Genomic DNA, 27,870 nt, shown 5'->3' with positions numbered 1-27,870 from the left:
TGATAGTGTCCATAAAAATAGAAATTTGAATAGTTCATTTCATGCTTTCCATTTTGTTTTAGGCTTGTAAAAAGACTAAAAGTAGAGATAAGAATTATAAAGCAGCAATTATATTCTTATTTTTTGATAACTTGTGTTCTGCTATGCTAAAAATTTTGTCTTTTTGCAACTGTTATTCCTGTTCTTCTCTTCGACAAAAAAAATTACAAGGTGGTTTTAATTTTATCTTTGTTCTATGATGGAATAATTAAGCTGTAAAAGTTGTTTATTACAAAATTAAAGCACATTTCTTGATCCTTAAAAATAATATTATTAACTTTTTAGATTTTGCCAATTGTGGATTTTCAGACACAATTGAATCTGAGCATGGCAGAAGGTAAGGCAGGTTTTCTTCAAGCTTGGGATGTGAAAGCAGGCTTTTTCTCAATAATGCGAAGCAAAGAATTGGTTTGGGGTTATTGTTTGAGGATAACTGATAAAGTGAGGTAGTGGAGGACCACTTAATGAAACAGAGATTTCTTTGCTTGACAGTCTAAACTGTTAGTCATAAGGGAAGAAGGGATATTTACAGTGGCAAGCAGCATGTAATAAAATTAGTGGAAGCTGAATCATTCTTTAGGAACTTAGTGGAGGTGTTTTGAGATTTTGAACATGTTTATAGGTTTATATTATAATAGATCCTCAGATTTCCATTTAAAATACCCATTAACCATTTGTCTCACCTGGTTCTTAGTGAATTATAAGAGTGTAAATTGATTTATTTATCTGAAGTTGTTTCTTCGTAAGTTCTGAATGGAAATCAAGATTATGCAGACAACTGATGAAATTTAGATATTTAGCATCACTTTGATGCTGTCTCTGATCCTTAAATTTACTTGGTTAACAGTTTTTTTCTTGCTGAAATAAAAGAGTGAATTCTGCACAATCCTGACTTGAACTTCTCTTTATAAAAATCTCCATAAATGTTCAGATTAGAGAATCTTTGATAGCCTCAAGGTGGCAAAGTTTTATAGTAGAGGATGACACTTCTGGAATTGAGTAGATCTGGGTTTGGATATGAGCTTAGGAACTGTATGTCCACAGAAAATCCATGTAAGTTGCTGTTTTCTCATCTGTAAAATGGGTATATAACCTTAATTCATAGGGCTTTATAAGAATTAAGTTGACAATGTGTACAAAGAACTCTGTAGAGCATCTGACTCTTGGAAAAGGGGCAATAAATGGCATAGATAATATTGTTGTTTTATTCAGTTTAGTCTCATAATCTCAGTTCTGAACTTCTGCTTTCCAAGTACACACATCATCCAGAAAATTTTCTTCTTTCACTATGTCCTGGAGAATAAGAAATTAAAATAATGTTAAAGAATTTTAGGAATATAATTTTAGTCCTAATTGCTGAAATTTCTAGCAATTCCTTGTGATATTACTTTGATCTTTCAGGCACTTCATAAGCAAAAACTGCAATGAATCCCTTTGGTTTTTGAAGAATTGCTTATAGTTTTGCTTTCTATAATTAGGCTTTTGGGGTTTTGTTTTATTTTGTTTTGTTTTGTTTTTGCAATTCCAAATAATTTTTCAATAGAGTTAAGTAGAGGAAAGAATTAGATGAGTGTATCTTTGTACGTTATCCCGTAATACACACTAAGTATGTTTGAATGGTGTTATCGTCTTCCCCCTGCGACCCAAGAGAAGATCGTTAAGCGTGGCACTTTACCCTATGGAAGACCCAGAATTCTTCAGAAGAACAGCACTGTCTGTCTGCTTTACCAGCACCAGTTTGTGAGTGGTTACAGCCATGACATCCTGATGCCCCTTTGGACATCCTACACTGTCAACAGAAATGCAAGTATTTGCCAGCTCTTTAGCTACATGTGGTTATGTTATATTATCACTAAGCAAAACATTGAAAGCATTGTTTCTCACTGTCATTCTTGGCTCTCTAATCATATCACTTAACTGGGAGTCAGAAAAATCAGTTTGGGTTCTAGCTCTGCCGCTAGCTAGCTCTGTGACTCAGAGCAAACTCTGTCTGTGAGATGAGAGCGTGCAGTGAAGAGTTCTCCCTTGCTTTTTTTTTTTCAATATTAATAGTTGATGGTTCTAGTTTCGCATTTCATGAAATCAGATTTGCAATCAGTCACAATTATTTCTCTCTAAATACACAGCTGTGTAAGTACAAGAATTTCTCTCAGCTACTCATATCTTCGGGGGTCCCAATGATGGAGAGGGCTGTTACAGCTCAGTAACCTCACTGATGTACCGTCTACAGAAGGAAGACCCTCCCTCCCCCGACCAAACCAGGGAGAGGCCAGGCATCCTGTCCACCACCCACACCAGAGGGGTTTGGCCTTGAAAGGAGTTGGGGAAAATATCCTAGAATCAGACCACATTCTCCATCCCCCACGCCCTCTGGGTGTGGTGGTAGAAAGAGAAATGATGAAGGAATGAGGCCTTGAGGAAGAGAATGGAGAGAGGAGATGAGATTTAGATCTTACCTGGAAAAGAAGTTTTAAACTAGACGGACCAGATTTTCATAAACTGAAAGTGTCTGGCAAGCTATGGGATGCCCTTAAGGGATGGAAAAGGCATTTGAGAGAGTTTAGTTGAGTGCAGCAGTTGGATTTTAAAATGGAGCTATTGTTAATTCTCATTGAGATTGTGAAGTAAAAAGATAGGGAAATTTGCATATATATGTAATTTTTGTGTTTAAATACACACACACACATATACACATATATAAATAGTACACATACACATTCACATATTTACGTAAAATTTCTACCTTAAACTTGATTTTATATTTTTGAAGACCATCTTTAAACCCTTGGAACACTTTTTACTTGACTTTGCAATATATAGCAGTTTTGTATGTCCCCATCCTATTTATTATTGTTCAACACCTTACCTATGGTATTCTTGGACTCTGTTTGAATTTTCAGTTTTCTTTTATAATGAAAGCTGCAAAAATTCAGTCATCACTCCTCCTGAGGTTTTTGTATCAAATTGCAGTTCAGTGGCTTTTCTCCACACCCCCATCCTTTGGCTCTGTTGAGTATGAAAGAGCCTGAGCTCTAAAAATCAGCTATGTTCACTGCATGAAAGTTTGAAACTGAGTAGAATCAAAACATAATAAACAAAATTAGCACAACATAGTAGGAGAGTATTTGCAGATAATATGATAAGTGATTAATATCCTTAATATTATAAAGAGTTTTTTCATGTTGGTTAGTTGGATACACTAATAGAAAAGTGGAAAACGGTGAGGGGCATGAACAGAACTCCAAGATTTTACGATGTGATTCACCTTTAACTATTTGTAAAGCTCTCTCCTTTTCTTCTGTGTGCCTGATCCCTGATCGTTCTGTTCATTTTATTCTTCAGGACAGCTTCTCTGCAGAAGACTTTTCCAACTGTCTTTACCAGGATCTCCGAATTCCTGTTAGTCCTGTCCATAAATGTTCATTTTATAAAAATAACGCTAAACTGAGTTATGGGTTCCTCTCCCCACCACGTAAGTCTCTTCCTCCCTGACCTTCCCCTTCCCTAATCTTTCTTTCTTCGGTTTCCTTTTCTTTCCTGTGGGGCACTCTACATCTTGTTGATTTATTGGTGAAGACCGTGTGTGGGAAATAGACTACTAGGGAAAATTTTTAAGTGTCTAAAACTTGAGTTTGGGAGAACTTTTTACTTTTGTCTGGAGGATGATTTACTTAGCGCAGGCACTGTAGAGAGAACATTCTTCACTTTCCTATGTTTCTTTTACACAGAATTTGAGAAAACTCCGTCAGGTCAGAAAGATGCATCGGGGTTTTTGGGAAGGAGATACCACTTTGTTGTTTAAAAAGAAGAATGTGATTTTGTCAGAGGATTAGGGAGAGCCTGAGTGTGCTTACAGGGCCCCTAGGGAATGGCTTTTTTTGGAGCGTTCTGTTTTCACAAGTGGCAGATTTGTATGTTAATGAGAAGACATTGTGAAGCCAGCTTTAAAACTGATGGCTTCAGGTGCTCAGATACTCTCAGTATCCAGTCCATTCCCCCGAGCAAGCTTCTGAAGTCAGAACTCGGCTAATGCATCATAAAGATAGACAGGTCCAAGCCAAACGTCCGTACAAAGAAGCCTTTACAGTGTTTAAGGCAGGCATCCTGCGATGTTTTCTCTGCTTAGTAGGTGTTGTTCTGAAGCCAGAGACTCTCTTTTTCCTTTTCACTGTGAAAGAGTTTAAAGAACGAAGATTGTCAACACAATACATGTTAGCTGAAATAAGGCAAATGAGATGAAATTTGAATATGTTTAATTTGGGGCCCTTCATATTAAAGTCTTTGCTTCTTTGGTAAATTCATCTTGAAGAAGAAAAGATCCAATTTTTTTTTTTAAGGGACTTGACCAAACACATTGCATTTTCCTTTGACCCCAGTACCTGGGAAAGTTTTATGAGTTTAAGATAATATTCAAATAATTTTTTTAAATGCTCCCCACCCCCATGAGAAAGCATAATTTCTAGTGCTATTTGTGAAGAATGAAATAGTTGTCCTTTTTATTTTCTTTGTAGAATTAAATAAAGGTTCAAGTCAAGTATATTCTGAAGCGTTGCTTACTACTAATATAGTGCCCATGTACCAGAGCTTTCAAGGTAAAACATTTTAATCTTATATTTCATAATTTCAAGGAATTTCTATAAATTATAGATATGATTTATATGTAATAAGACTGATACCATAATTAAATGTCTAAGTATTAAGTACATTCTTACAGATTCATTTAACTTTGAGAATAACAGTACACATTAAATTCTACAAGTATTAGAATTATGATGTATTCCTATATTATTATGCTTTGTATTTAAATTTTCAGAAACATTTTTGGTGGAAAAAGTATGTAATATATTTCCTGAGTTATCTAGCTAATACAGTCTACTGACATATTAATTTCAGTCTGTTTCCCTATTTAACTATTTGGAAGTTCTTGGTAATTGTTTTTGATTTTAAAATGAAAAGATTTTACAGTCATTATGAATTATTACCACATTTGGCTCTTAGAAGAATAAATATGCATTTATACTTTAAGTGTCATATAGAATTTTAAAATATAGAGCATACAAGGAATTTTTTACTCTGATTTATGTCTAGAATACTTTTGAATATTCCAGAAAGAATATTCAGATATCAACATGAAATCTGAATAACCTGCCTTGTTTGTGTTCATGATTTTTTTATGCTTAATGATGATGTATGATCACAAGTATATGGTGATGCCCATGTGCGGGGATGCTTGAGGCAGAATTGAATCCAGCATTTGCCTGTTAGTCTTTCCAGAGAGCAAACAATGGAACAATTGAACAATGGATTTTTGTCCTCACACCAAGACCAAAGCCAAACTTGACTTTATCCCTGATTATTACAAATGCTAATTTTGAATCATGGTGTTGATTTTATTGCACGTGACAGCATGGCACCCTGTTCTCCTTTGAAACTACCCCATCCTCCTTGTTTCAGTTATATGGCACTACTTTCATGACACCCTACTGCAAAAGTATGCTGAAGAAAGAAATGGCATCAATGTTGTCAGCGGTCCTGTGTTTGACTCTGATTATGATGGACGTTATGATTCCTTAGAGACTCTGAAGCAGTAAGACCATATTTCATTTACTCTTAAAAACAGCTGTCAAGTGAGATTACCATCCAACTGAGTCAGCAGAACCTTTTGTGTCTGATGCTATTCATATTTATGTACATGACATTTCTGATTACGCTGGAATCCTCTTGAAATATCAGATTAATTTTGATGTTTTCCTCCGTGTTCAATAAAATACTGTTTAGGTGAAAGAAGTAGTGTTTCTCCCCGACTCAGCTCAGACGCGTAATTCTTGAGCTCAGATTAAATACTGAACTCTGCCATATGTTAAGATAACATCAGTGTTTAGAAATCTCTCTGCATGGCTAATTGTTAATGTACTGTCTTAATGAGCATACTGCCAGCTAGCAGACGAAGAACGCTGTAGGGTGGCTAGAGGCGTCCTGTGTCAAAGCAGCAGCAGGGTTATACAGCTGCGCTGCCCCCAGTGTCACCTTGGCCGGACGTCATAGCTTTTACCGGGAGGGGAGTAACAGAGTGACCTTCTTGCGAAACCATTAGTGGGGCTGTTTTTATAAAGGAGAGGGGAAGAACATTTTAGAGACTGGTTGATCTTTGTGAAAACAATAATTTCAAGATTTTGGAACCAATTTTGCTATGTTAAAACTGTAAGAAAAGGAGACTGAAACAATTGCTGAGATTCAGCCTTCTGAGAACTACTGTCTCAGATTGACTTAGGGATGACTATTTACACAAACTCTTGTGACCATATCAGTTTGTGAAATTACAACTTTTTTTTTTTTTTTTTACTGTATCTCTATCCACTTTGCTTATAACTACATAGAGTTTAAAAGGCTGTCATTTTAGAACCTTAGCTGTACAATTAAAAATTGGTATTTTTTCTTTAGTGTCTCAATTCCAATTTGTTAAGGTAGAATTACAAAAAAAAATCTAGAGTTTAATAAATTTCCGTAGAGAATAAAATTATTTGGATTGTGTTTATCTCACTGTCTTCTAATTCTTAACTCTTTCTCCACCTGGCAGAAAATGTTGCAGTGTATTATGATGACTAACTTCTGACAATATGTTTAATTATTTGACTGAATTTTATTTTGGGATATATTGTATTAAAAATACGTTGGAGTGAAATATTCGGTACAAGGAAGATAGTTACTTTTTTCTTAACATATTGCCATATTTTACAGAAACAGCAGAAACATCCGTAATCAGGAAATTCTGATTCCAACTCACTTCTTCATTGTGCTAACAAGTTGTAAAAATACATCCCAGACTCCCTCACAGTGTGAAAATCTAGATACCTTGGCTTTCATTTTGCCTCACAGGACTGATAACAGTGAGAGTTGTGCGGTAAGTAGCCTTTGTTAATTTACCTTAAACACTGAATATATAAATATATTTGCATGCATCTTACATCTGGCGTTACTGCGGGAGAAAACATAGCCTGACTAGACGTGTTCTGTGGCATTATGGGATGGTTTTAAATTTGATCCTCTAAGATGACTTATCTTCGGAGAACATCACTCTTGTCTGTTAAAGACACTAACTATCAGATCAAAATGTAAAAATGTAGTGACTTTGTTTGGCTAAGCCACTAAATTTCTAGGTTTATGTGATGTGTGAATTTATTCTTTTTTCAAAACTGAATGTATAATTCCAAAAGTGGCAGCACCGTTATAGTCTTAAAGGTGTGGTTAGACAACATTTCAAATTAATTTTCTATATTATGTCACTTTATTATAAAAATCATACATTTGTCCCTAATTATCTTTCCTTATTCTGTTGTCATTCCAGTGTTTGGAAATCATTGTTTTGTGTTATTTTATTTGCTCAGACTAAAAATTTATAGTCTTTGAACATCGTGACTGCATTAACATTTTAGCAAGTTTTAAATTTTTCCTTATAGTGAGCCAAAAGGTTTTTCTTTCAGAGTACTTGCCAGATTTCCTGGTTGGTTTTTTGTTTTTTTTGTATCCATGAAGTTACACAAAGTAAACCTAGACCTAAGTTTCAAATCAATTTGGCTTTTCCTAGCAGCCTCAAGATAGGTGGTGGATATCTGGAGTCCTGTGGTCAAAAGAACCTTGAGACCCAGTCTGAGTTTGTCAGGAGAGAGTGCTTTGATCCCTCATCAATTCATTCCTTCATTCATCTGTTTATCCCTTCTTCGATCTAGCCATTCATTCCTTTAATTTGTCACCAGATACTCCAGGTCCTAGGGAAACAGTAGTGAATAGAGCAGACAGGGCTCTCTGCTGTGGGCCCAGGAGTGGAATACAGTGCCCCAGTTGCCATCCCTGAGCTGGTACTCTTTCTGTGGACCAGTCATTAGAATTAATGAAGATATGTCTCTCTTTAATTGTTTCTCTGATAAACTTTTGGAATTAATTGACTAGTCTTTGTAGAACACATTTCTCATTGGGTTATTTTTGCCTTAACTTTAGAATTAAGAACAGAATAGCAAGATTTTAACTGTATCTGGATGCCTGTTGAGCATCTAACTCTGCTAACTGGTCAATACTATGGACTGTGTTGGACACATATCCAGTATTCCCTTCTTCATTGCTTTCTCTTCCTTGAAAGATAAATTGTCATTAAAGGTATCACTTAGTGTTGTGTTCTGCAGCAAACAACAGAGAAGCCAGTTATAGTGACTTGAGCAACTAAGGGATTCCCCATGTAACAAAGTCCAGAGGCAGTCTTGGGATGGTCTGTTGGGTCAGCAGCACCGTTAGAGACCCAGACCTTTCCTGTCCTTCTCCACCACTAGTCTTAGCATGTGGCCCATGTGGGCTAAAGATGGCTTCTACTTCTCTAGGTGTCACTTGTCCTGGGTCCTCCGCCCAAAAAGAAGGCAGAATAGGCTTATGCTGACATCTCATTGACCAAAATGATGTTAAATGCCGTGAGTTAGGTACTGAGTTCCTTTTCCATCTGTACTGTTCCAAAAGCTACTGTACCGATATCTTAAATACAAGCATTTTATCAAACTCTCTAATGGCAGTATAAGTAAGTATTGGACTTGAACCAGAAAGAGGCTTATTTGAATGTTTATGATGTTTGAAAGTGATTTGATATCACACATACTTACCGATTTCTTCTGTTTCATCTGTGAAGTAGGGACTAAGGATTAGCTGGATGTTGGCCTGAGAGAACAAGTGCTTTGTGTGCACCTTTTATTTATTCCTGTAAATGTTGGAACAGATGACAAATGTCTACTGGCCAAGTAGTCTCGTCAGTCAGGGCTATTCCCCTGAGACCCAGCGTGAGGATGGCTGCAGAGGAGGAGACTGAGTGGAACAGTCGTGTTGGAAAGTAGACGATGGGAGGCTAATGGGGAAATGGAAATTATTGTTCTGTTCCCTTTTACGTGAAAAGTCTGTATTTATCATTTCCATCTAATAGTGTCTTAAGGGTACATGATCCTTTCTGGAAGGATGTCTTTAAAGCATAGTCAGAGCACACCAACCAGTGGATACTTTCTTCATCTGAGTTTCTCCAGTAGCCATTTTCAGGAAAATTTACAGTAGCTTGTGGTTGTATGATTTCCATTTCTGTTACCTGCCTCAGCTACCAGCTCTGCTTCCATGTGCCAGAGCATAAGCTTTTAAATTCTTCTTTGATCTCACACCAGCTAAGACTTCACTGCCTCACCAGAAATGAAAGGAGTGTTTTACCACTAGCTCCAACCCTTTTTTCATTGCAAGCACGGAGATAACCGATTCTGATAAGAACTAGTGTTTGTATAGTGCATTTGCCCACATCATTATATTTGACCTTCAAAACAACCCCTTAAGGAGGGTGCAGATAAGAGAATTAGGATTCAGATGTTAAATAATTTGCCTTAGTTTACCCATTAGGAGAATGGTAGAAGCAGGACTTGAGTCCAAGTTTCTTTCTGCGAATTCCCATATTCTTTGTACCAGGACATATTGCTTCTGTTTTCCAACATTTTTTAACCCCATACTGTTGAAGTTTCTCGCACCAATGCAATACATGAACAGCTGCTTTACATATACATTTCCCAAGTTTGATTAAACATTTAATTAAACAAACACGCATGGTATATATTAGATGTTGAGCTACTCAAGAGGAGGGATCGTGCCCAACAAACCTTGTGTCATCTGCCATTTAAGAGCCAAAGTGTCATGGCTGATTAGAATGGGGGAGATGGAGAGCTTGCAGAGCAAGTGGGCTGACTGTTCTCCAGTGACTTTTCTTCCTTTCCCACCCTCATAGCACAGGAAGCGTGAATTCTTATGGGTTGAAGAGTTGTTGAGGTTGCACAGAGCTCGGATCACAGATGTTGAACACATCACTGGACTCAGCTTCTATCAAGAAAGAAAAGAGCCAATTTCAGACATTTTAAAGTTGAAAACACATTTGCCAACCTTTAACCAAGAAGACTGATATTTTTTATTCCAAAAACATACCAAAAATCTTTTTGAAAGAACCTTCTGTTTTATATATGCTCTATTCACACTATTGCATTGTTTGGAAACTGTCAACCAGAGTTAGAACTGGGAATCCTCTGTGATACACGACCATCTCAGGGAAACTTGTGGCCTCAGTATAGCAGTAGGAAAGAGTTCCTATTGAGTCTCGCACATGTTTGAATGTGTAAGAATTGTTCAAATTTGGGAATAAAGAAAAACCATACCGAAAACGGCTTTTCTACTTCTCTTAAGGGCAGAAGTAGCTGTGAACATTGTCTGAATACCAGGTATTTGAATCTTACTATCATTAATAAACTTCCATGGAGCTGGGAAACACTAGAATAATGAATAGGATTGGAATAGTCCATGTTTTGTTAGTTTCTTCACAAATATTAAAAAGTGATTCTGCATTCTTTTTAACTTGGAGTTTTAATTATTTGTATTTTAATTAGAAAAGTTAATGGAAGCAAAAATATTTCTGAGGCCTTATGTCTGTCTTTTCTGTATATCTCCTCAAAAGCCAAAATATGTAATCCTGTGTTATTTTTTAATTGTGACTGGGTTTCTTCAGATTTAATGTCTCTTGCAAGGTAAACTTTCAAGGAATATCTATATTGAGTGTATCTATTATAGACTTTTACTCTACGCTTGTACTGAAAAAGAAAAATACTCCCTTCCTGCTCACTGGTAATTAACATAGATTGAAAATAACTACAAAAGTGGTTATTTTAAACTATTAAAAATGCGTCTTATCTTAGTGAAACTGCAGAGAGTTTGTCAACTCATGCAAGGTGGCAGTTTTCCATTTAGGTAGTAGGAATGTTTTCCTCTGTGCACAAAAATGACCCTACCAGTAGCAAAGCTATACTGTTCAGAACTGTTCATTTTGAAGTTTCATCGATTTGAAGAGAATATGTTACCATCACTTCATATCTTCTTGGTGGTCATGGTACATGAACTTATTTCTCAGCCTCATAGACTATATACCCTTTAGTTCCAACCTGTGGACCTTCAAAAGCAACATTCACTTTTAGGCTGCTTGCGTCTAATTTGTGGGTTATATTAGTACACCAAAGGTCTGTATTTGTCCTTCATATGATACTTATTCTTCAAAGAGAGCATAGAAGCCACAAAGACCTTCAGATAATGCAATTTGCATTTGAAAATTATTTAATAATTTAGAAAGTTTCACTGGTTTTTATTTTAGTTCCACAGATCCCTGAGGTTCTGTAAACCTTTTCCCCCAGTCTGTTTTTTTTTTTTTTTTCCTGTTCTTCAGATTGGGTAATTTCTATCATTCTATCTTGAAGTTCATGGATTCTTTCCTCTGTTTAATATATTCTGCTGTTGAGCCCATCCATTGATTTTTATATTTCAGTTATTGTACTTTTTTATTTTTAAAATTTTAATTTGGTTCTTTGTATTTTTTATTTCTTTGCTGAGAATTTTCAACTCTTTTCTGAGACTCTTATTTTTGCATTTGTTTCAGATATATTCATAATTGCTTACCGAAGCACTTTTACAATGGCTGTTGTAAAATCCTTGTAAATAATTTAGACGTGTGTTATCTTTGTGTTGGCATCTATTGTCTTTTTTCATGCAAAAAGATTTTCCCAGTTCTTGGTGTAATGAATGATTTCCAGTTGAAACCTGGATATTTTAAGGTATTATGGTATGAGACTATGGATCTTATTTAAACCTTCTCTTTTAGATGACTTTCTCTAACATCACCCTAGCAGGGGAGTTGGGAGCACTGCCTCATTACTTGCCAGGTGTACTAGAGTCTAGGTTCATGTCTCAGCCTCCATTGATCCTTGGGATGAGAGGGAACCCTTGTTACTGGGCATTCTGTTGATGCCTCCCTGGCTAGAATGTGCAGGGTACCTTCTTATTGCTCCCACATGGTCTCCACTGACACTGTGGAGAGGGGTGGCAGGGAAAGCTGTATTATCACCAGGCGGGGATGAAATTACCAGTTTCCTACTCAGTCTTCTCTGACACTGCCCTGGCAGAGGACTTGGCACCCCTCTTCACAGTCTGCAGAGCCTCAGCCTTTGTCGGCATGGGTGGGGTCAGGGTCTTTTCTGTGGGGTTTGGCTGAGGTGGAGCAGTTATTGTTTTCTCTCTTGCTAGCTACTCCTTTTCTGGTTCTTTGGCTGGAGAGAGAGCAGGTCTTTCTTGCGGTTTCTTTTCATGTGTACTCATTATCGTTTCCAGGTTGCAGATTTTTTTTGAAAACAAGTCTGGGATACATGAGCTAAGAAGAAGACCCAGGGGAACTCGTTATGGTGTTGTTCCTTGGGTCCCAAGGTCCCTAGCCTGTCTGCCTTCTCCTTTCCAAATCTTTCTGTTTTATGTATAGGAACCAAGCTTTTTATCTGTACTTAGCAGAATATCTACTTCTTTGTAGAAGCGTCTCGTTGATTTTTATATATTTGTCAAAATACATGCAGACATAATTACCTTTATGTAAAGCATTTTAGCAGATCTTAATTAAATGAATAGATGCCTCTCCCCTTTGCTGAACACCAGGAATACAGAGAAAAACAAATTGCAGTCCTTATAGTGCTGGCAAGAGAGAGGAGACAGCAGAAGTGTCAATGTTATCATGGAGCCACAGGCAGGGTGCTGGGGAGCATATGAAGGAGGCACAGTGCTGCTTGACAGGATCAGCAGTGGCTTCCCAGAAGTGGTGACGGCTGAGCTAAGACTTGAAGGATGAATTGCAGCTGTTCAGGTGAATAGGTAAAGAAGGGGCATTCTGGCCTCCCTTGAATGGATATATTTTGGGCAATTTTTCATTTACTGCTACTTCTCATATTTTCTACAGGTGTCACTGTGACCAACTTACAATTTGCAACTGTTTCATTTTTCTTACTTTTGTTCATCTTCTGTTCAGAAAGGAAATGTCAGGCTATAAATTCTGTGTTGATTCTTTGAAGGAAAAGGTGTCCACCTCTGTTCCTGCTTTCAGTTTTTCTTATACGGTGTTCTTTTGTTTTCTTCTCTTGTCTTGATGGAGACCCTTTCTTTCACTCTTTCATCAACTTAAAACATATGACTCGTCTCCACGTCCCCAATTTGAATAGTAAATTCACATGATCATATATGGAAATGTCTTTATCTTATTTCAATAAAGTCCGTTCTTTGCTTTCAAATGCGCAGCAAAACCTTTATCCCTAATTTTACTGCCATGCCTCCAGTCAGTACTTCTTCAATGAGGTAAGTAACTTCCAGACAAAATGTTCTACCAGGCTATTCGTGGCAGGGCAAAGAATCAGGTGGAACTTAAAAATATTTCCAAGAATCAGAGGAAAAAGACAAACCTTATGGGAAAGAAGGCAAACGTTAAGGTCCCAGGGTAAGTAGACACATAGACGACAACAAGGCCAGTTGGCCCGGTCGGTCCTGTTGAAGGAGATGGGACAGACGGGGGTGTAGCTGAACCACTGAGTCCTCCAGAAGAGGCTCTAAACCCCCTTGGCTGTCTTTTGCCACTAGCAGGACTGTCCTGCCCAAATCTGTGGTACGGGCTTATCTATAATAGACGCTGTTGTTGGAACTTTGAAACCAAATGTGGTTACGCTTCACACTGAAGCCTATCACAGGAATTTGGTGTGTGGGTGCTTTCAAAAGTTAAATTTTATCATGGCTACAGTCCAAGGACATTTTCCCTGATTTTTGGTCAGTCTAAGTATTGTAAGGTAGAAGAAAAATCTATAGAGTATGTGTCTCTAAGCTAAAAAATGTGGTTTCACAAATAAAAGTTGTATATATAGAAGCTTCGCTGATTTCCTGTGTAGGTGTGTGTGTGTGTGTGTGTTTGGAAGGTGAGGGGCAGGGACGGGTGGCGGTGTTTCTGCAGGGATTGATACTGAGTGCAAAGGTTGTAGACAATTAACCACAGCTGTGTTGTCAGAAGGCAAAAAAAGATCCAAAGTTCATTTCAGGTTCACAGAGTAAACATCCATTTCTGATCTTGGACTATATATATGCATTTTTGACTATATATATGCATTTTTGACTATATTCTTGTTTCTGTTATTTTAATTACATTTGGTCGTACTTCCATGTAAAAAACAAGGGACAGACATGTATAAATCTTCCACTACTTTAAATGGTCTTAAATCAGAGGGAAAGTCTCCAACTATTGTAACTTCCATAGATTTTTCTCAACATTAAATTTTTGAATTCATCCTCTCCATGATATATAAACAGTGAAGAAAAAATAAAAATATTTAATAGAAATTGTATCCATATCAGAAACCATAGATGCATAAAATGTTATAGTTTACTAAAAATTAAAGAATCTTTGGAATAGATATTATATCCAAGGGATGGCGAAATGAAACAATATTTTTAAAAAGGCCTTTCTTTCATCTCACCCCATGTGGTTGTTTTAAATTTAACTTCCTACTTGTCCCCAAATCCTCAATAAAAGGGGCAATTTGAGGATTTTAATAAAAATATCTAAGACATTACTTTTAAAACTCATATCCAATTTCATTATATATCAGAAATTCAAAACTCAAAATTAGAAAAGACATCAGCTTTCACAGAATAGAGATACAGAACAATTTAATAAATACCAAGGAAATGAGATTGTTGTGGGACACAGGTGGTGGTGACACAGGTTGGTAAAAAGAATTTACCAGAGATGAAGGCTGAGAATAGAAAAGGAGTTTATTAGGTTTCGCTGCCATAGACAACAGCGGGACACAGAGGTGCCTGTGTGAGCCCCGAGGGCTGGTTGTTGGGGTGTTTTATAAGGTCGGGTCACAAGGTGCCTGATCAGCTTGTGCACAAGGCTCTGATTGGTTGTAGGTGAGGTAAGAGGTTTAGGGTCCGTGAAGGGCGGTGATGTTTATGGCTCTGATAAGGTGGTTAGCAACAAGCCAGTCTGAGCTATTGTGAGATTAGGCATTACCTAGGGTTATTAGTCTGTTAGGGCAAACATGCCCAGTAAAGAATGTACTTTATCTGTTGAGGAATCACAGGCAGACATCTGAGAGCCCAGGAATGAGGGCTGTTGCACTTTGAAGGATGTCACTTGGCCCCGCAGAGATTTTTACATCTCTTGATATTTTTGCCCCAGGTTATTTTTCACTATAAAAATTTTTTTACACATATACTTAGATGGCATTGTGTTGGGTGTAACAAAATGAAACAGGAGTCTAAGACGTGAAAATTGATAAATTAGTAAAAACTTGAAAGGATTTTAAATAAATGAGAACAAAATTTTCCCCATCCAATAAGTGGATCTCATTGCTCATATTTTTGCAACTTAAAAAAAAAAAACTCAGATAAAACCTACAATTCTGAATTCTCTATCATAATCCATTCTATACCTTGACACAATTTCACTGTTTTGAAGAGCTATTTACTTTTATTAAGGTCCAAACAGAAACATGCTGCTAAATCTGTGAGGCTTTTGTTTGTATACTTGCTGTTTTTAAGACAACAGCACTATTTAACTCAATAGCACACTTTAAGACACTGAAACTAGATTCGATTCAATTAGATCAAGACTGACAATGAATTTCAAAGCTGTGCTTATCTGTGTCAAGGAGCTTGGCATTAGGGCGAAACTGGGGAACAGGACACATGGGATGCCTACCCCTCGGTGCTTATCAATGTCTTTTATTTCAAGGTCTAGCCCCAGGCACATGTCCTTTTGAGTCCTCTTCTCTGTACCCCTAAGGCACTGGGCATGTGATCATACCTTCCAGACCTTGGAGATCACAGATAGGACGTGCCCTCAGGGCTAGACATTGTTATGTAGCTGCAGTCAACTGCTTGTATGTGAAGTAATTTATTCCATAACCTGTACACAATGTTGTTAGATGTTGTGTTCCTGCTAAGAAATTGTACCCAGCCCTTCTTCTTCCTCATGCTAGATCCAAACTCGTGGCTTGCTAAAGGCAGTCTGCAACCATACAAGGAAATAAAATAATTTCAGGGTGGTGTGGTTGTAGGTATGAAAGGATTGTTAGCTTCCACCTGGGGCTTCCAGGGAGGCACCTGGCAGGAGCGTCTCTTAAAGAGAACACATTACCACAAACCTTATAAGGAAATTGAGAAGTCACAAGAAGCTGTACTAACTATGCTTTTCCCAGCCTGTGGTCTTCTGTTAAATTTTCTAAGACTGTATTCTTTGAGCTTATTCCTGAAAACTATAACTTTGATAAGATTTGTGTTAAGAATGTGCTGTTTCACCAGGAGTACAACTCAGTACTGTAGGATTTTCCCCCCAGTGGTGTAACTCTTATTTGTCATTTAGCATGTTTCTTAAATTGATAGATTCCTTTTATATATTTATTTGTTTTGTCTGCAGTCACCTGTCTTTGAGAACAGAAATAATCTTTATATCCACTGTTTCTAGCACAGTGCCTGGTACATAGTTGCACAATTTAAAAAATGCCCAGATGAATAAAAACCAATGAGATGGTCCTAGCAAAACATTCATTGAAGATAACTAAGGAATCACGGGTTCCAGAAATGCACCTGGAGGACAATCTCACTGAAATTAATTATTCTTTATCCCTAGTTTTTAAGTGCCAGATGGAATTTTCATTTGGATGTTTTTGAAAAAGAGTTCTTTCATAGATTTCCTAGTCCACAAGGCAGAATTTTTAAAAAATAATAAAAGATCAAGAGTGTCTTTCAAGGACATTCACAGTTGTTTCATTGACTGCATCCTGTGGAAAGTATGATGCTTGGTGAATTGAAGGTGAAAGAAGGAACTTTGAAGCATTTTGACATGTCAAACGAAAACCTCTCCACAAAGCACACAGTGTTTTTCCAGTAACAAGCTGCTGTCATAAACATTCACTGGCAAAGGGAAGAGATGCATGGGACTGTCACTCATGCTAGGCAGCCCAGGCACCAGGTGCACAAACCATTTTTTTAACCAGACAGGCTAGTTGTGTTTTATCCACAGGGTGCCACAAAGGCCTGGGGCAAACCAGACTGAACCGGCTAGATCCAAGATGGCCGACAAAGTAGTCTAAAGATCAATTCTTTCCTCGCCTTGATTTATCTCTGTGTTTCCATGCCAACCCCTGAGAGCTGAAGGACACTTGCCCTGACTCATTTTTGTGCTTGTTTCAAAAGTACCTGGTGTTTGACAGAGATGCTTTGCAGCTGTACTTGGAGAGATATATGCACCCTGAACTGGCTCTGACCTGACCACAGAACACGCCTGCCAGGATGAGACCTGGAGGTGTCTGACAGTTACCTTTGCTTCATTACCATGCTAAGATCTCCACGCAAAGAGGGGATTTGAATCCTGCTGGCATAATTTGCAAAGGATCATGGTGGAAAGTATGTGCCCTGGCTGCCTCTGGAAATCTCCACCCCTTTCCTGGAGCCCGATGACCTGTCTGCCTCCTGATCCTTAAAATTCCCTTAGTCCCCTCTGCTGGGGGAGGAGGTGCTTTTGGTGCTCAAGCTCTCCTCCATTCTCCGGCCATTGAATAAAAGCACGTGTTGCTTGCACCAGACTCAGTTTCATTATTGGCAACAAGAACCTGAGCGGAAAGAACATGCAGACCGAGCCAGCGAGGCTTTGGTTAAGCTGGGGCCCCAAGAGGGGGGGCCTTGAGTATAAGTCAGTAACAGGAACATCTCTTAGTCCTCATGTCCATCAACTGCAGGTAACACCTTTGCTGTGGGGAAAGCGAATCAGCCTGGAAGGAAATGAGTAGGTGGTGGCAGCCACACTGGAGCATCTGGAACAAACAGATTTCAGGCAATTTCACTTCACCAAAGAGAAGAGATTTTCCTCTTTCCCACCCCTTCCTCCTATCTTTGAAATTTAGGGCAATGGAATCTAGAATTGGCTAAGATAGTAGTGAACTAAGAAATGCTAGAAGTGGGTGAAACCATCCCATTCATCTCTGATGGATGGTTGACAGATGATTAACCTTAATTTTCAAATAACCAATGAATCAGTAATACTATTCTGATAACAAAGATCTCTGAAACTACATCAAATATAATTATAATAACTGCCCATTACTGGGTGCTTATTGTGTTCCAGACATTGTGCTAAATGATTTATAAATATGCTCTCAACAATCCTGTAATGTGAAAATCCTCCTCCTAACCATGGCTAGTGGGTTATCCCTGGCAGGGATTTGAACCTAGGTCTTCGCAAAGTTCATATGTTCAAGCAGTATGTAATTTTGCCTTCTTAATAAACACACTGAAAATTTTCAAGTTCATCAAGTTCTACTCCATCAGTAATTGAGCTCTAAAACAGTTTTTTTTTTTTAAATAGAGATACTGGGAATTGGACCCAGGACCTTGTGCATGCAAATATGTGTTCTACCACTGAACTATTACCCTCCCCCCATAATCTAAAACAGCTCTTGAAATAAATTTATTAATAATGTATTAATAGCATGAAATATCACCAATAAAAAACACTTAAAACAAAACCAAAATACATTAACTCTCATTTGAAGAATGGGCAAAATCTGGATTAAGACATTCATAGGAAAGAAATGCAAAGAGCAAACAAAACACATAAAAATGTTTTAGCTTACTAATTAAATCAAACATATGCACATGACACGTTTTTGTGCTTAGCATACGGGAAAAGATTAAAAAGATGCAGATCTTCAGTGTTTCAAGTTAACAGCCAGTCATACCTTGAGGATGGTGGCACAGCACAAGATGCTATGACATCTCTGATGGCAACTTGACTAAAGTCTAAAAATTATTCGTAAACTGTAATGTCAGTCTTCAGTTTGAAGAACTTTTAGTTCTTCAGATTTACTCTGTGGAAGCCATTGTCCAATTGTAGGAAGATACAGAGTGATGCTCGATCTAAATGGCTGACTTTTACTAGAGAAACAATAATGGTACAGTATATTAGTATAATAGAGCATGCTCTTAAAATGTGATGCTCATCAAAATTTACTACAGTCGAAAACTTCACAACATAGGAATTGAAAATGACAGCTTCTAAAACAGCACATGATAGTTTATCCATTTTGGTGAAAGGAAAAGTAAAATCCCTTTTCCATCTCTTTCCCCTTCCTCTTTCTCTTCCTTTTCTTCTGTTTCCCTCCTCTTCAGTGTATCTCCTCTCATTCTTCCCTCTGGAAGTGAATGCCCTAAAATGTTAACAATAATTATGTCTGAGTGGTGGGATTTGGGGCTATCTTCACTTTCTTATTCCTCAATAATGCGTGAATTTATAAATCTGGAAAAAAAAACAGTAAAATTTGTTTAGGAAAAAAAAAACTTTTTAAAACTCATAAAGTATTTGAAGTGTCTTTACCCATACCTATATAGGTGGCAGTAAGTGTCCAATCAGCAGAAAGTACCCAGCACCTAAGGATGTTGAGTAGGTGCAGATTGATAACGTGTAAATGCCTCATTACACGGCTATTTGCATGGCGGTGGGAACATAATTCCAAAAGGCCCATTCTGACTTGAATTCTGCCATACTGCACAAGACGTGTATCTTTTACCATCTTCCCTTCCATCGTCTGTGTTCTCACCTGACCGGGACTTTCTCCTAGTCCCTCACAGAGGAAGTGTGATCTTTGTTTTCTTCAGATCTGACTCCTCACTTCCTCCAAGGTTTTATTTTCTTAATGATTAGTCCTTCTTTATCACATGAACATCTGTGATTCCTACCTCTCTACTGCTTCCACTTTTCTACTTTGGCTTTGCACGTACCCTTCCATTTTCCTGGTTTGTACCCTATTGCATCTGTCCCCTCTGGCTCTCTCACAGTCTCCTTTCACTGTGGGACAAGACAAACAAATGACTGGTTTTTATTTCCTGACTATATTTCCTCACAAACCTCTCCGCTTTTTGAACTCCAATAAATTGCTTTCAGACCATCTGCCCAGACCTCCCCACTTCTTATAACTTCTCTTTTAAAAAATAACAGTAATTTCCTAATTGACAGATTTTATTTTTATTTTGGAAATTGAAAAAGTATATCATAAAATAAAAGGAGGAAAATAATAATCATCCAATGCAATCTCCCACTACTAACATCCTGTCTAGTTTATTAGCTTGATTATTTTTTTAATTTAATTTAATTTTTTTATTTAAGTATAGTCAGTTTACAATGTGTCAATTTCTGGTGTACAGTATAATAGTTCAGTCATACATATACATACATACATTACTTTTCATTGAATACAGTTCCCTGTATATTAGCTTGATTATTGCATTAATCTTTTTCTTTTATGTTTTCTATCACTGTGATGATCTCAAGCATCCTACGTGGTCCTCATTCCATTTGGGGGCAATATTTATTTTCTCCTTTGTTATTTGTAATTTATCATTTCTCTATTATTATTTCTTTGGGTCTGCTATCCCCTCTTTTAAAATCTCCTTCTATTGTTTTTTTATATCTTCCTTGAGTCTATTTTTATTTTTTGGATTCAAGTTTAGAAACAGTGCTAGTACTGTAAACCTAAGAACTGGATAAAATGGAACGTAGGGAACTCCTGTAGCCAAGGTACGTGACCAACTCTGTAAACTAAGGAGCAGTTCGCCCCCTGCTGAGCGTTTTAGTTTAGTTTTAGGAAATAACCAGAACTGCTGGAATGAGCATGTTCCCTGTAAGATTAGGTGCTTTCATTGACCAAAATAATTTTCTGCGGAGACACTAAAGTCCCATAGCTATTATCTGAAATTATTCACTCATTCTTCCACCTCTTAAAATGAACATTTTGATATAGCTCACTCATCCACCAACCCTTATTTAACCCCTAGTAGGTGCCAGGAGCTGTGCTAAACACAGTTTTCAAAGACTACATTGGTGTGGACCTGAGTTTGACATCTAATAGAGTGACATATACATGCAAATCATTAAATAAAATGCAGTAAAGAGTTATACGTGTGATAGAAATCATCCATGGAATGGAGAATAAGAATTGGGGCATAAAGGAGGCCATAAAGAGGTTCAGCAGAATTATAATTAGTAAATTGGATTCGTACCCTTAAAGTTCACTTAGAAGACGTAAGCTGGTCATACAAATATATTAATTGTCAAAGGGCATCCTCTTTTATCTCTAGTTGGTTTTTTTAAAAACATCTTTTTGATTTGAAATAATTACCAATTCACAGGAAATTGCAAAGGTAGTACCATGAACCCCACTGCCCCTCACCCAGCTTTCCCAGGGATTGCATCTTCGAAACAGGAAGTTGACAGTGGTGTAAAGCGTGTGCACGGTTCTGTGTCACTTGATCACATGTTTAGGTTTGGTAAGCACCACTGCCGTCGGAATGCTGCAGTGTTCCAACGCCTCGGACCAACTAACGCTCCTCCCAGAGACTCACACCCACCTCCTTGACCTCCACCATCCTTCACGCTAGACAGCTGTTAATCTGTAAAAGGTGACATTGGCCCCCAAGGGTAACATCTAACAGAGAGACGTAGATTTGTAAGTCATGTAAATCAAATGGAGGAAATATGCTAAGGTATTTTGTCATTTTGTTATTTAAATGGAATCATATTGTATATAACTTTTTGATACTGGCTTTTTTTTCCCCCCACACAGTACAATGTCTTAGAGATTCATCCAATTTGTTGCATATATCACTAGTCTTTTTTTTTTCATTGCTGTGTAGTATTCTTGTTATGGGTTCACACAGTCTGTTTAAACATTCACCTACTATAGGACATTTTGGTTATTTCCAGTTTTTAGCTATTACGTATAAAACTGCTATGAACAATCATGTGCGAGTGTTTGTGTAGACATGAGTCTTCATTTCTCTGAGGTAAATGCCCAAGACAGTTTCTGGATTGTATGGTAAATGTACGTTTAGTTTTTTTTTGACAAGCTGTCAATCCATTTTCCAGAGTGGCTATACTATTTTATGCTGCCACCCACGATGTATGAAAGATCCAGTTTTTCCTCCTCCTTACCAACAATCCAGGCTGTCAGTGTTGCATTTTTGCTGTTTGGGTAGGTGTGCAATATCTCATAGTGATCTTAATTTGCATTTCCTTGTTTGCTAGTGATGTCAAATATGTTTTCATGTTGTTACTTGCTATCTGTGTATCCTCTAGTGAAATATCTCTTCCTGCCTTTTGTCTATTTTTTAATTAGATGGTCTATTTAATTTTTTACTATTATGTTTTGAGAATTCTTTTAAAATTCTAGATATGAATTCTTTATCAGATCTGTGGCTTGGAAATATTTGCTTTTGGTCTGCAGATTGTCTTTTCAACCTATTAATAGGGTCTTGTGAAGAACCTTTGATGCTTTCATTTATTTATTTATTTTTACATTTACTAAAATGCTTTAATTTTGATGAAGTCTAATTTATCCTTTTTTCTTTTTTTTTTAATGTATCATGCTTTTGGTGTCAGGTCTAAGAAGACTTCACTAGGACTTACATCCTGAAGACCTCCTGTGATTTCTTCTAAGAGCATTATCATTTTACATTTTGCATATAAATTTATGATCCAAAACTGAATTAATTTTTGTAACAAGTGTGAGTTTAGGTTAGGGTTTGTTTATATTTTTGCCTGTGGGAATTCAGTTTCTCCAATACTGTGTGTTGAAAAGACTCTCCTCCTACCACTGCACTGCTTTTGTACCTTTGTCAAAAACCAGTTGGTCTATTTCTGGGGTCTCTATTCTTCTCCATTGATCTATGTGTCTGTCTCACCATCGACACAGCATAGTCTGTTTGCTGTGCTCAGATAGTAAGTCTTGAAACCAGGCAGAGTGAGTTCTCCCACTTGATTTCTTTTTTCAAATTTGTGTTAGCTATTCTAGTGTCTTTGTCTTTCTGTATAAATTTTAGAATAATCTTATTCTTGTCCTTACCAACAAAATATCTTCTGGAAACTTGATAGAAATTGCAATAAACCTACATATCAATCTGGAGAGAATTGACATCTTTCCTGTGTTGAGTATTCCAATCCATGACCAGAGTATGTCTCTTCATTCATTTAGATCTTTGATTTCTTTCATTTATATTTTACAGTTTTTATCATGTTTTTGCTGAATTTATACCCAAAGTGGTTTTTGAGGGGTTGTTTGTTTCAGCAATTGTAAATAGTATTGTATTTTAAATTTTGGTCTCCAAATGTTCATTGCTAGTGTATAGAAATAGTTTTTGTATATTGATTTTGTATCATGCAATTTTGTTGAACTCTTTCACTAGTCTAGAATGTATTTATTTCTTTTTTTAATAGATTCCTTGAGATTTCTTTTATGTAGATAATTATACCATTTGCCAATAAGGACTGTTATATTTCTTCCTTTCCAATCCGTTTTTTTTTTTTTTTTCTTTTCTTTCCTTTTTTTTTTTTTTTTCCCCTTGCTTCATTTCACTGGCTGGAACTTATAGTGCCCATGTTGAACAGCAGCGGTGAGTGAAATCCTTGCCTTGTTCCCAATCCTAGCAGGGAAACATTATTTTTCACCCTTAACAATGACGTTAGCTGTGGGTTTTTTGACAAATGTTGGTATTCTCTTTTGGTAGAAAAATATGTAACAATTTATCCAGCATTCTAAGGAGCAAGAAATGCCATTTTACTTAATTTTTCTCAATAAAATTAAATCTGAATGTTAGTTGCTATGTTTATGATGAGCATCCATCATATTTTATACCATTTTAGGTACAAAAACAGTAGATTTTTAATAAAACAAGTAAAAAATAATAAATAATATTGTTGGGGAGAAAGAACTTTACTCTTCAAAGTTACTTTTAACTCATCTAATTATTCAATTGATATGAAACAGAGTAACAGGAGAAAAAAAAATTTAATTTTGAACATATGAGAACTCCACATACGTGAGAGGTTCAAAGACAGAAGGGTAAAATGAGGTGGACATGACACCTTGGGCTAAGGAATGGGATAGGGACTGAGGCCTCCAAGGACAGGAGGATCTTTCAGGGATGATAAGAAGTGATGTTGGGTAATTAGCAGTTTGTCCTGCCACACACATTGGCCACTGAAATAAAATTTATCTCTGGCAATAACTCTAATTCTGGGAAAGACTCCCAATTTAAATTCTTCTAGGTGGTTAAGGGAGAGGCAAATTTTCTCTTGAATCTGCATCAAAAGTTCTTTGCAAGACCCTGTTAAGAGATTGAAAAGACAATCTACAGACCAAGAGAAAAATATTTCCAAGCCACAGATATGATAAAGAATTCATATCTAGAATTTTAAAAGAATTTTCAAGACACAATAATAAAAGAATTAAACAAAAGAAACCATCCAATTAAAAAAAATTGGCAAAAGACATGAAGAGATATTTCACTAGAAGATATACAGATGACAAATCAGAATAGCAGAAATGAAATATGCCTTTAGTATAAAACAATCCACATGTCAAAGTGACACATTTTTGGGACACTCATTCTGAACCCCTTCAACACAAAGAAAACTCACACTCCTGGTAGAATTTCATAGTAACCCTATTAGCATATTCATAAGTAATTTTAAATTTCACCTTGTAGTGATTATACAAAAAGCAGTGAACACATTAATTAGCTGATCAATTGCCTTAAAATGCCTTTTGTATTTTCGATAGGCTATTTTTTTTTTCTTCTCATAATGAAGTCTTCATCCTTATGAATTAAAGGAAGAAAAGAAACGAAGTCAGCAACTACAGTTGGGCTTTGCAATTATGTTTATGCAGAATTGAGAAGCTACAATCATTCTGCCAAAAAATTGAGGTGACACTCATTGTATTGAAGGATACAGTGGGCAACACAAAACCTTTAAAATATTATTAGCTCTTGTGAAATATCACCACAGGGTATCTTCAGTTTAAGAAATATTAGGGGCATATGATGCCCATGAACTAAATGCACAAATGCTATGGGAATTCCTTGGGAACCATGGCCTGTCAGTTTGAGTACTCCTGAGGGCCCCAAACACTGAGAGGAACTGTTTGCTAGAGCATCATATGGGAGAAGTGCCTTCCCTTGTCACTGAAGCCTGGCTTAATCAGTAGAGACCATCACCAGGCATGTGGATCTCAGAATGGCCAGCGATGGCTGCAGATGCCATTGGCATGTTTCTCTGGACTGTCTGGACTATCTTTTTTCAACTGGCTTTTGCTTTAACAACAACAATGACAAGCAGAGGACAAACAGCCCAGAAATCATGGCTACTTAGAGTTGGCTCTTGAGCTAGTTGCTCCTTGAGTGCTGCACCTCTTCACCCAGCAGGTGGCAGTAAGGGATCATGGAAAATTCCATAATAAGCATCTGTGTGAAGGACCTAAGAGTTTACTGTTCGGAAAAGGACATTCTAAGGGCATATTGGACATCATGTGAATCTAAAGTTACCTTTTTAATTTGAATATCACTTGAAATACTGTTTCATTTGGTGCCTCTAAACTGATGCCTCTAAAGTGGCACCTACTGTTTCAGCATAAAACAGATCTGCAGCTGAGCTAATTTTGTTGAACTGGGTCATGAAGTCACTCTCCCCCAGTAGAGAAGACCTTTGGGATTTCAAAGACCCTGCTTTGGCTCATCTTCTCATGGGAACAACAGGCCTGTAATTAGACTAGGTGACTAACCTCCATCTAGATATCTGACAGTCATCTCAAATTCAGTATGTTCAAACCAGGCAGTTGTGAGCTGGGTCCAGCCTCTACAGGCTCATAAAAGCTGATTGACAATTTGTCAGAGATTTTGCAAGCAGGTTGACTTTACATTTGTAGCTTGCAAGTGGCTATCAGAAACATTTACAGTAGAAATTTTCTGTTGTTACAAATGTACCTTCCACCTGGTTGTTAAACATTTACCAATACTCCACTGATCCAAACACACCTACTTTGTCCCTTAACAATATCTCTTCTCTTGCTCACGAGTCCTATCAATTCCCAGACCTCTGATTATCTCACTCTCCAAAGCCCAGTTTAAATTCTCTTCCTTCCATGGTAGTATTTGACAAGGGAGCCAGAATACTCAATGGAGAGAAGACAGTCCCTTCAATAAATGGTGCTGGGAAAACTGGATATTCACAAGCAGATGAATGAAACTGGACCCCTCTCTTACAGCACTCACAAAAATGAACTCAATATGGATCAAAGACTTAAATATAAGTCCTGAAATCATAATACTCCTAGAAGAAAACATAGGGAAATAGCTTCTTGACATTGGTTGTGGCAATGATTTTTCTTGGATATGACATCTAAAGCACAAAGCCACAAAAGCAGAAATAAGCAAGTGGGACTATACAAAACTAAAAAGCTTCTGTACAGCAAAATAAATGATCAGCGAAATGAAAAGGCAACCTACACAATGGGAGAAAATATTTGCAAAACATATCTGATCAGGCATGAATATTCAAAATATATAAGGAACACATATAACTTAATAGCAATAATAATAGATAATAATGATAATAATAGTAAAAAAACATTTTTTGTTTTTTTGGGGGGAAATAGTTAGGTTTATTTATTTATCTGTTTGTTCATTTATTTATTTTAATGGAGGCACTGAGGATTGAATCCAGGACCTCGTGCAGGCTAAGCATACGCTCTACCACTGAGCTATATATCCTTGTCCCTAAAAATCTGATTTTAAAATGGGTAAATGACCTGAATAGATATTTTCCCATGACCGACATGTACATGAAAATGTGCTCAACATCATTAATCATCAAATGCAAAACAAAACACAATGAGAATAGCTCTCATCAAAAAGGCAAGAGATATCAAGTGTTGGTGAGGTGCAGCCACTATGGAAAACAGTAAGGAGCTTCCTCAAAAAACAAAAAATAGAACTGCCATATGACCCAGATATCCCACTTCTGGGTGTAGAGCCAAAGGAAATGAAGTCACTATTCAGGAGAGAGATCTATACTCTCGTGTTCATCGTAGCATCGTCTACAATAGCAAAACACAGAAACAACGTTAAGTGTTTCAATTGGTAAATGGATAAAGAAATTGTGGTGTAAATGTACAATGGAATATCATTTGACCAAGAAAAAGAACAAAATCTTCCCATTTGCAACAACATTGTTGGAGGTTGAGGGCATTATGTTAAGTGACGTAAGTCAGATAGAGAAAGAAAGGCAAATCTCACTAATATGTGGAATTAGAAAAAAATGAACTTATAGAAACAGAGAACAGATTGGTAGTTGCCAGAGTTAGGGACTGGGAAAATGGGTAAACATCATTAAAAGATAAAAACAAACAAAAAACCAAATTCACCTCCTCCTGCAGTGACACTGAAATTGCTCCCCCACCCCCTGTCCCTTCCCCCAAGCCTCTGGCTTTGTTTGGGCCATGGGGTACAATACTCTTATTTTATAATGTGTGTTTCTCAAGAGTCTAGTGAGTAGATATGAGACCCTGGGTCCCTAGACGGTACTTTGAGGCTCATGTCTGAAACATCATGGGAACCTCAGTGGCTGTGGCAGAACTTGGCACATACTCAATGGTTGTGGTTTTGGTTCTTGCCACAAAATAACTGCAGTTCTTTTACGTTGACCTTCTGACTCCTATCAAATTATTAACATTACTGTTTATTTCTCACCCTCGTTCATCCTGTTAACAGTTGTTCCATCTCACTCCCACCATGACCTTGGCATACCCCATAGCCACCCACCCTGTCTTCTTCATCTTTGCCTGTGCTCTGCCCTGTCCCAGTGGAGTGTCCCCTCTTCTCATTCCCCTCAACGTCTTGCTCAAATCCGTTTTTTCTGTGGAGTTTTGTTCTCCTTATCCTTTCGTTTCTGCCACACTAAGTAATCTGATCTCTCAACAGCATGTCTGCAAGTTTGGCTACTAACTCCTAAAATTCCGTTAAAAGGGGAAACTGAACTAATCCACTGTGGTTGACTGGACCGCAAAGGGGAATGCCAGAGGTCACGAAGAATATTCTGAG

At 37.3% G+C, this 27,870-nt stretch overlaps 1 protein-coding gene across 1 annotated transcript in view; it reads left to right on the top strand.

The window, feature by feature from the left end:
* ENPP1 (ectonucleotide pyrophosphatase/phosphodiesterase 1) overlaps positions 1 to 17,523 on the top strand; it is a 74,177-nt gene extending 56,654 nt beyond the window's left edge. Inside the window, exons 19-25 of the mRNA XM_031456337.2 lie at positions 325 to 376; positions 1,688 to 1,842; positions 3,382 to 3,511; positions 4,551 to 4,631; positions 5,494 to 5,626; positions 6,778 to 6,940; positions 9,830 to 17,523. Of these exons, the coding sequence (XP_031312197.2) occupies positions 325 to 376; positions 1,688 to 1,842; positions 3,382 to 3,511; positions 4,551 to 4,631; positions 5,494 to 5,626; positions 6,778 to 6,940; positions 9,830 to 10,000 (885 nt within the window). The 3' untranslated portion in view covers positions 10,001 to 17,523. The remainder of the gene's footprint in view (positions 1 to 324; positions 377 to 1,687; positions 1,843 to 3,381; positions 3,512 to 4,550; positions 4,632 to 5,493; positions 5,627 to 6,777; positions 6,941 to 9,829) is intronic.
* Positions 17,524 to 27,870: the final 10,347 nt, after the last annotated feature.

This window comes from Camelus dromedarius, chromosome 6, assembly GCF_036321535.1.
Source record: "Camelus dromedarius isolate mCamDro1 chromosome 6, mCamDro1.pat, whole genome shotgun sequence".
NCBI classification, from domain to species: domain Eukaryota; kingdom Metazoa; phylum Chordata; class Mammalia; order Artiodactyla; family Camelidae; genus Camelus; species Camelus dromedarius.
The sequence above is the reverse complement of the archived record's forward strand: the minus strand, read 5'-3'. Positions and strand labels throughout refer to the sequence as shown.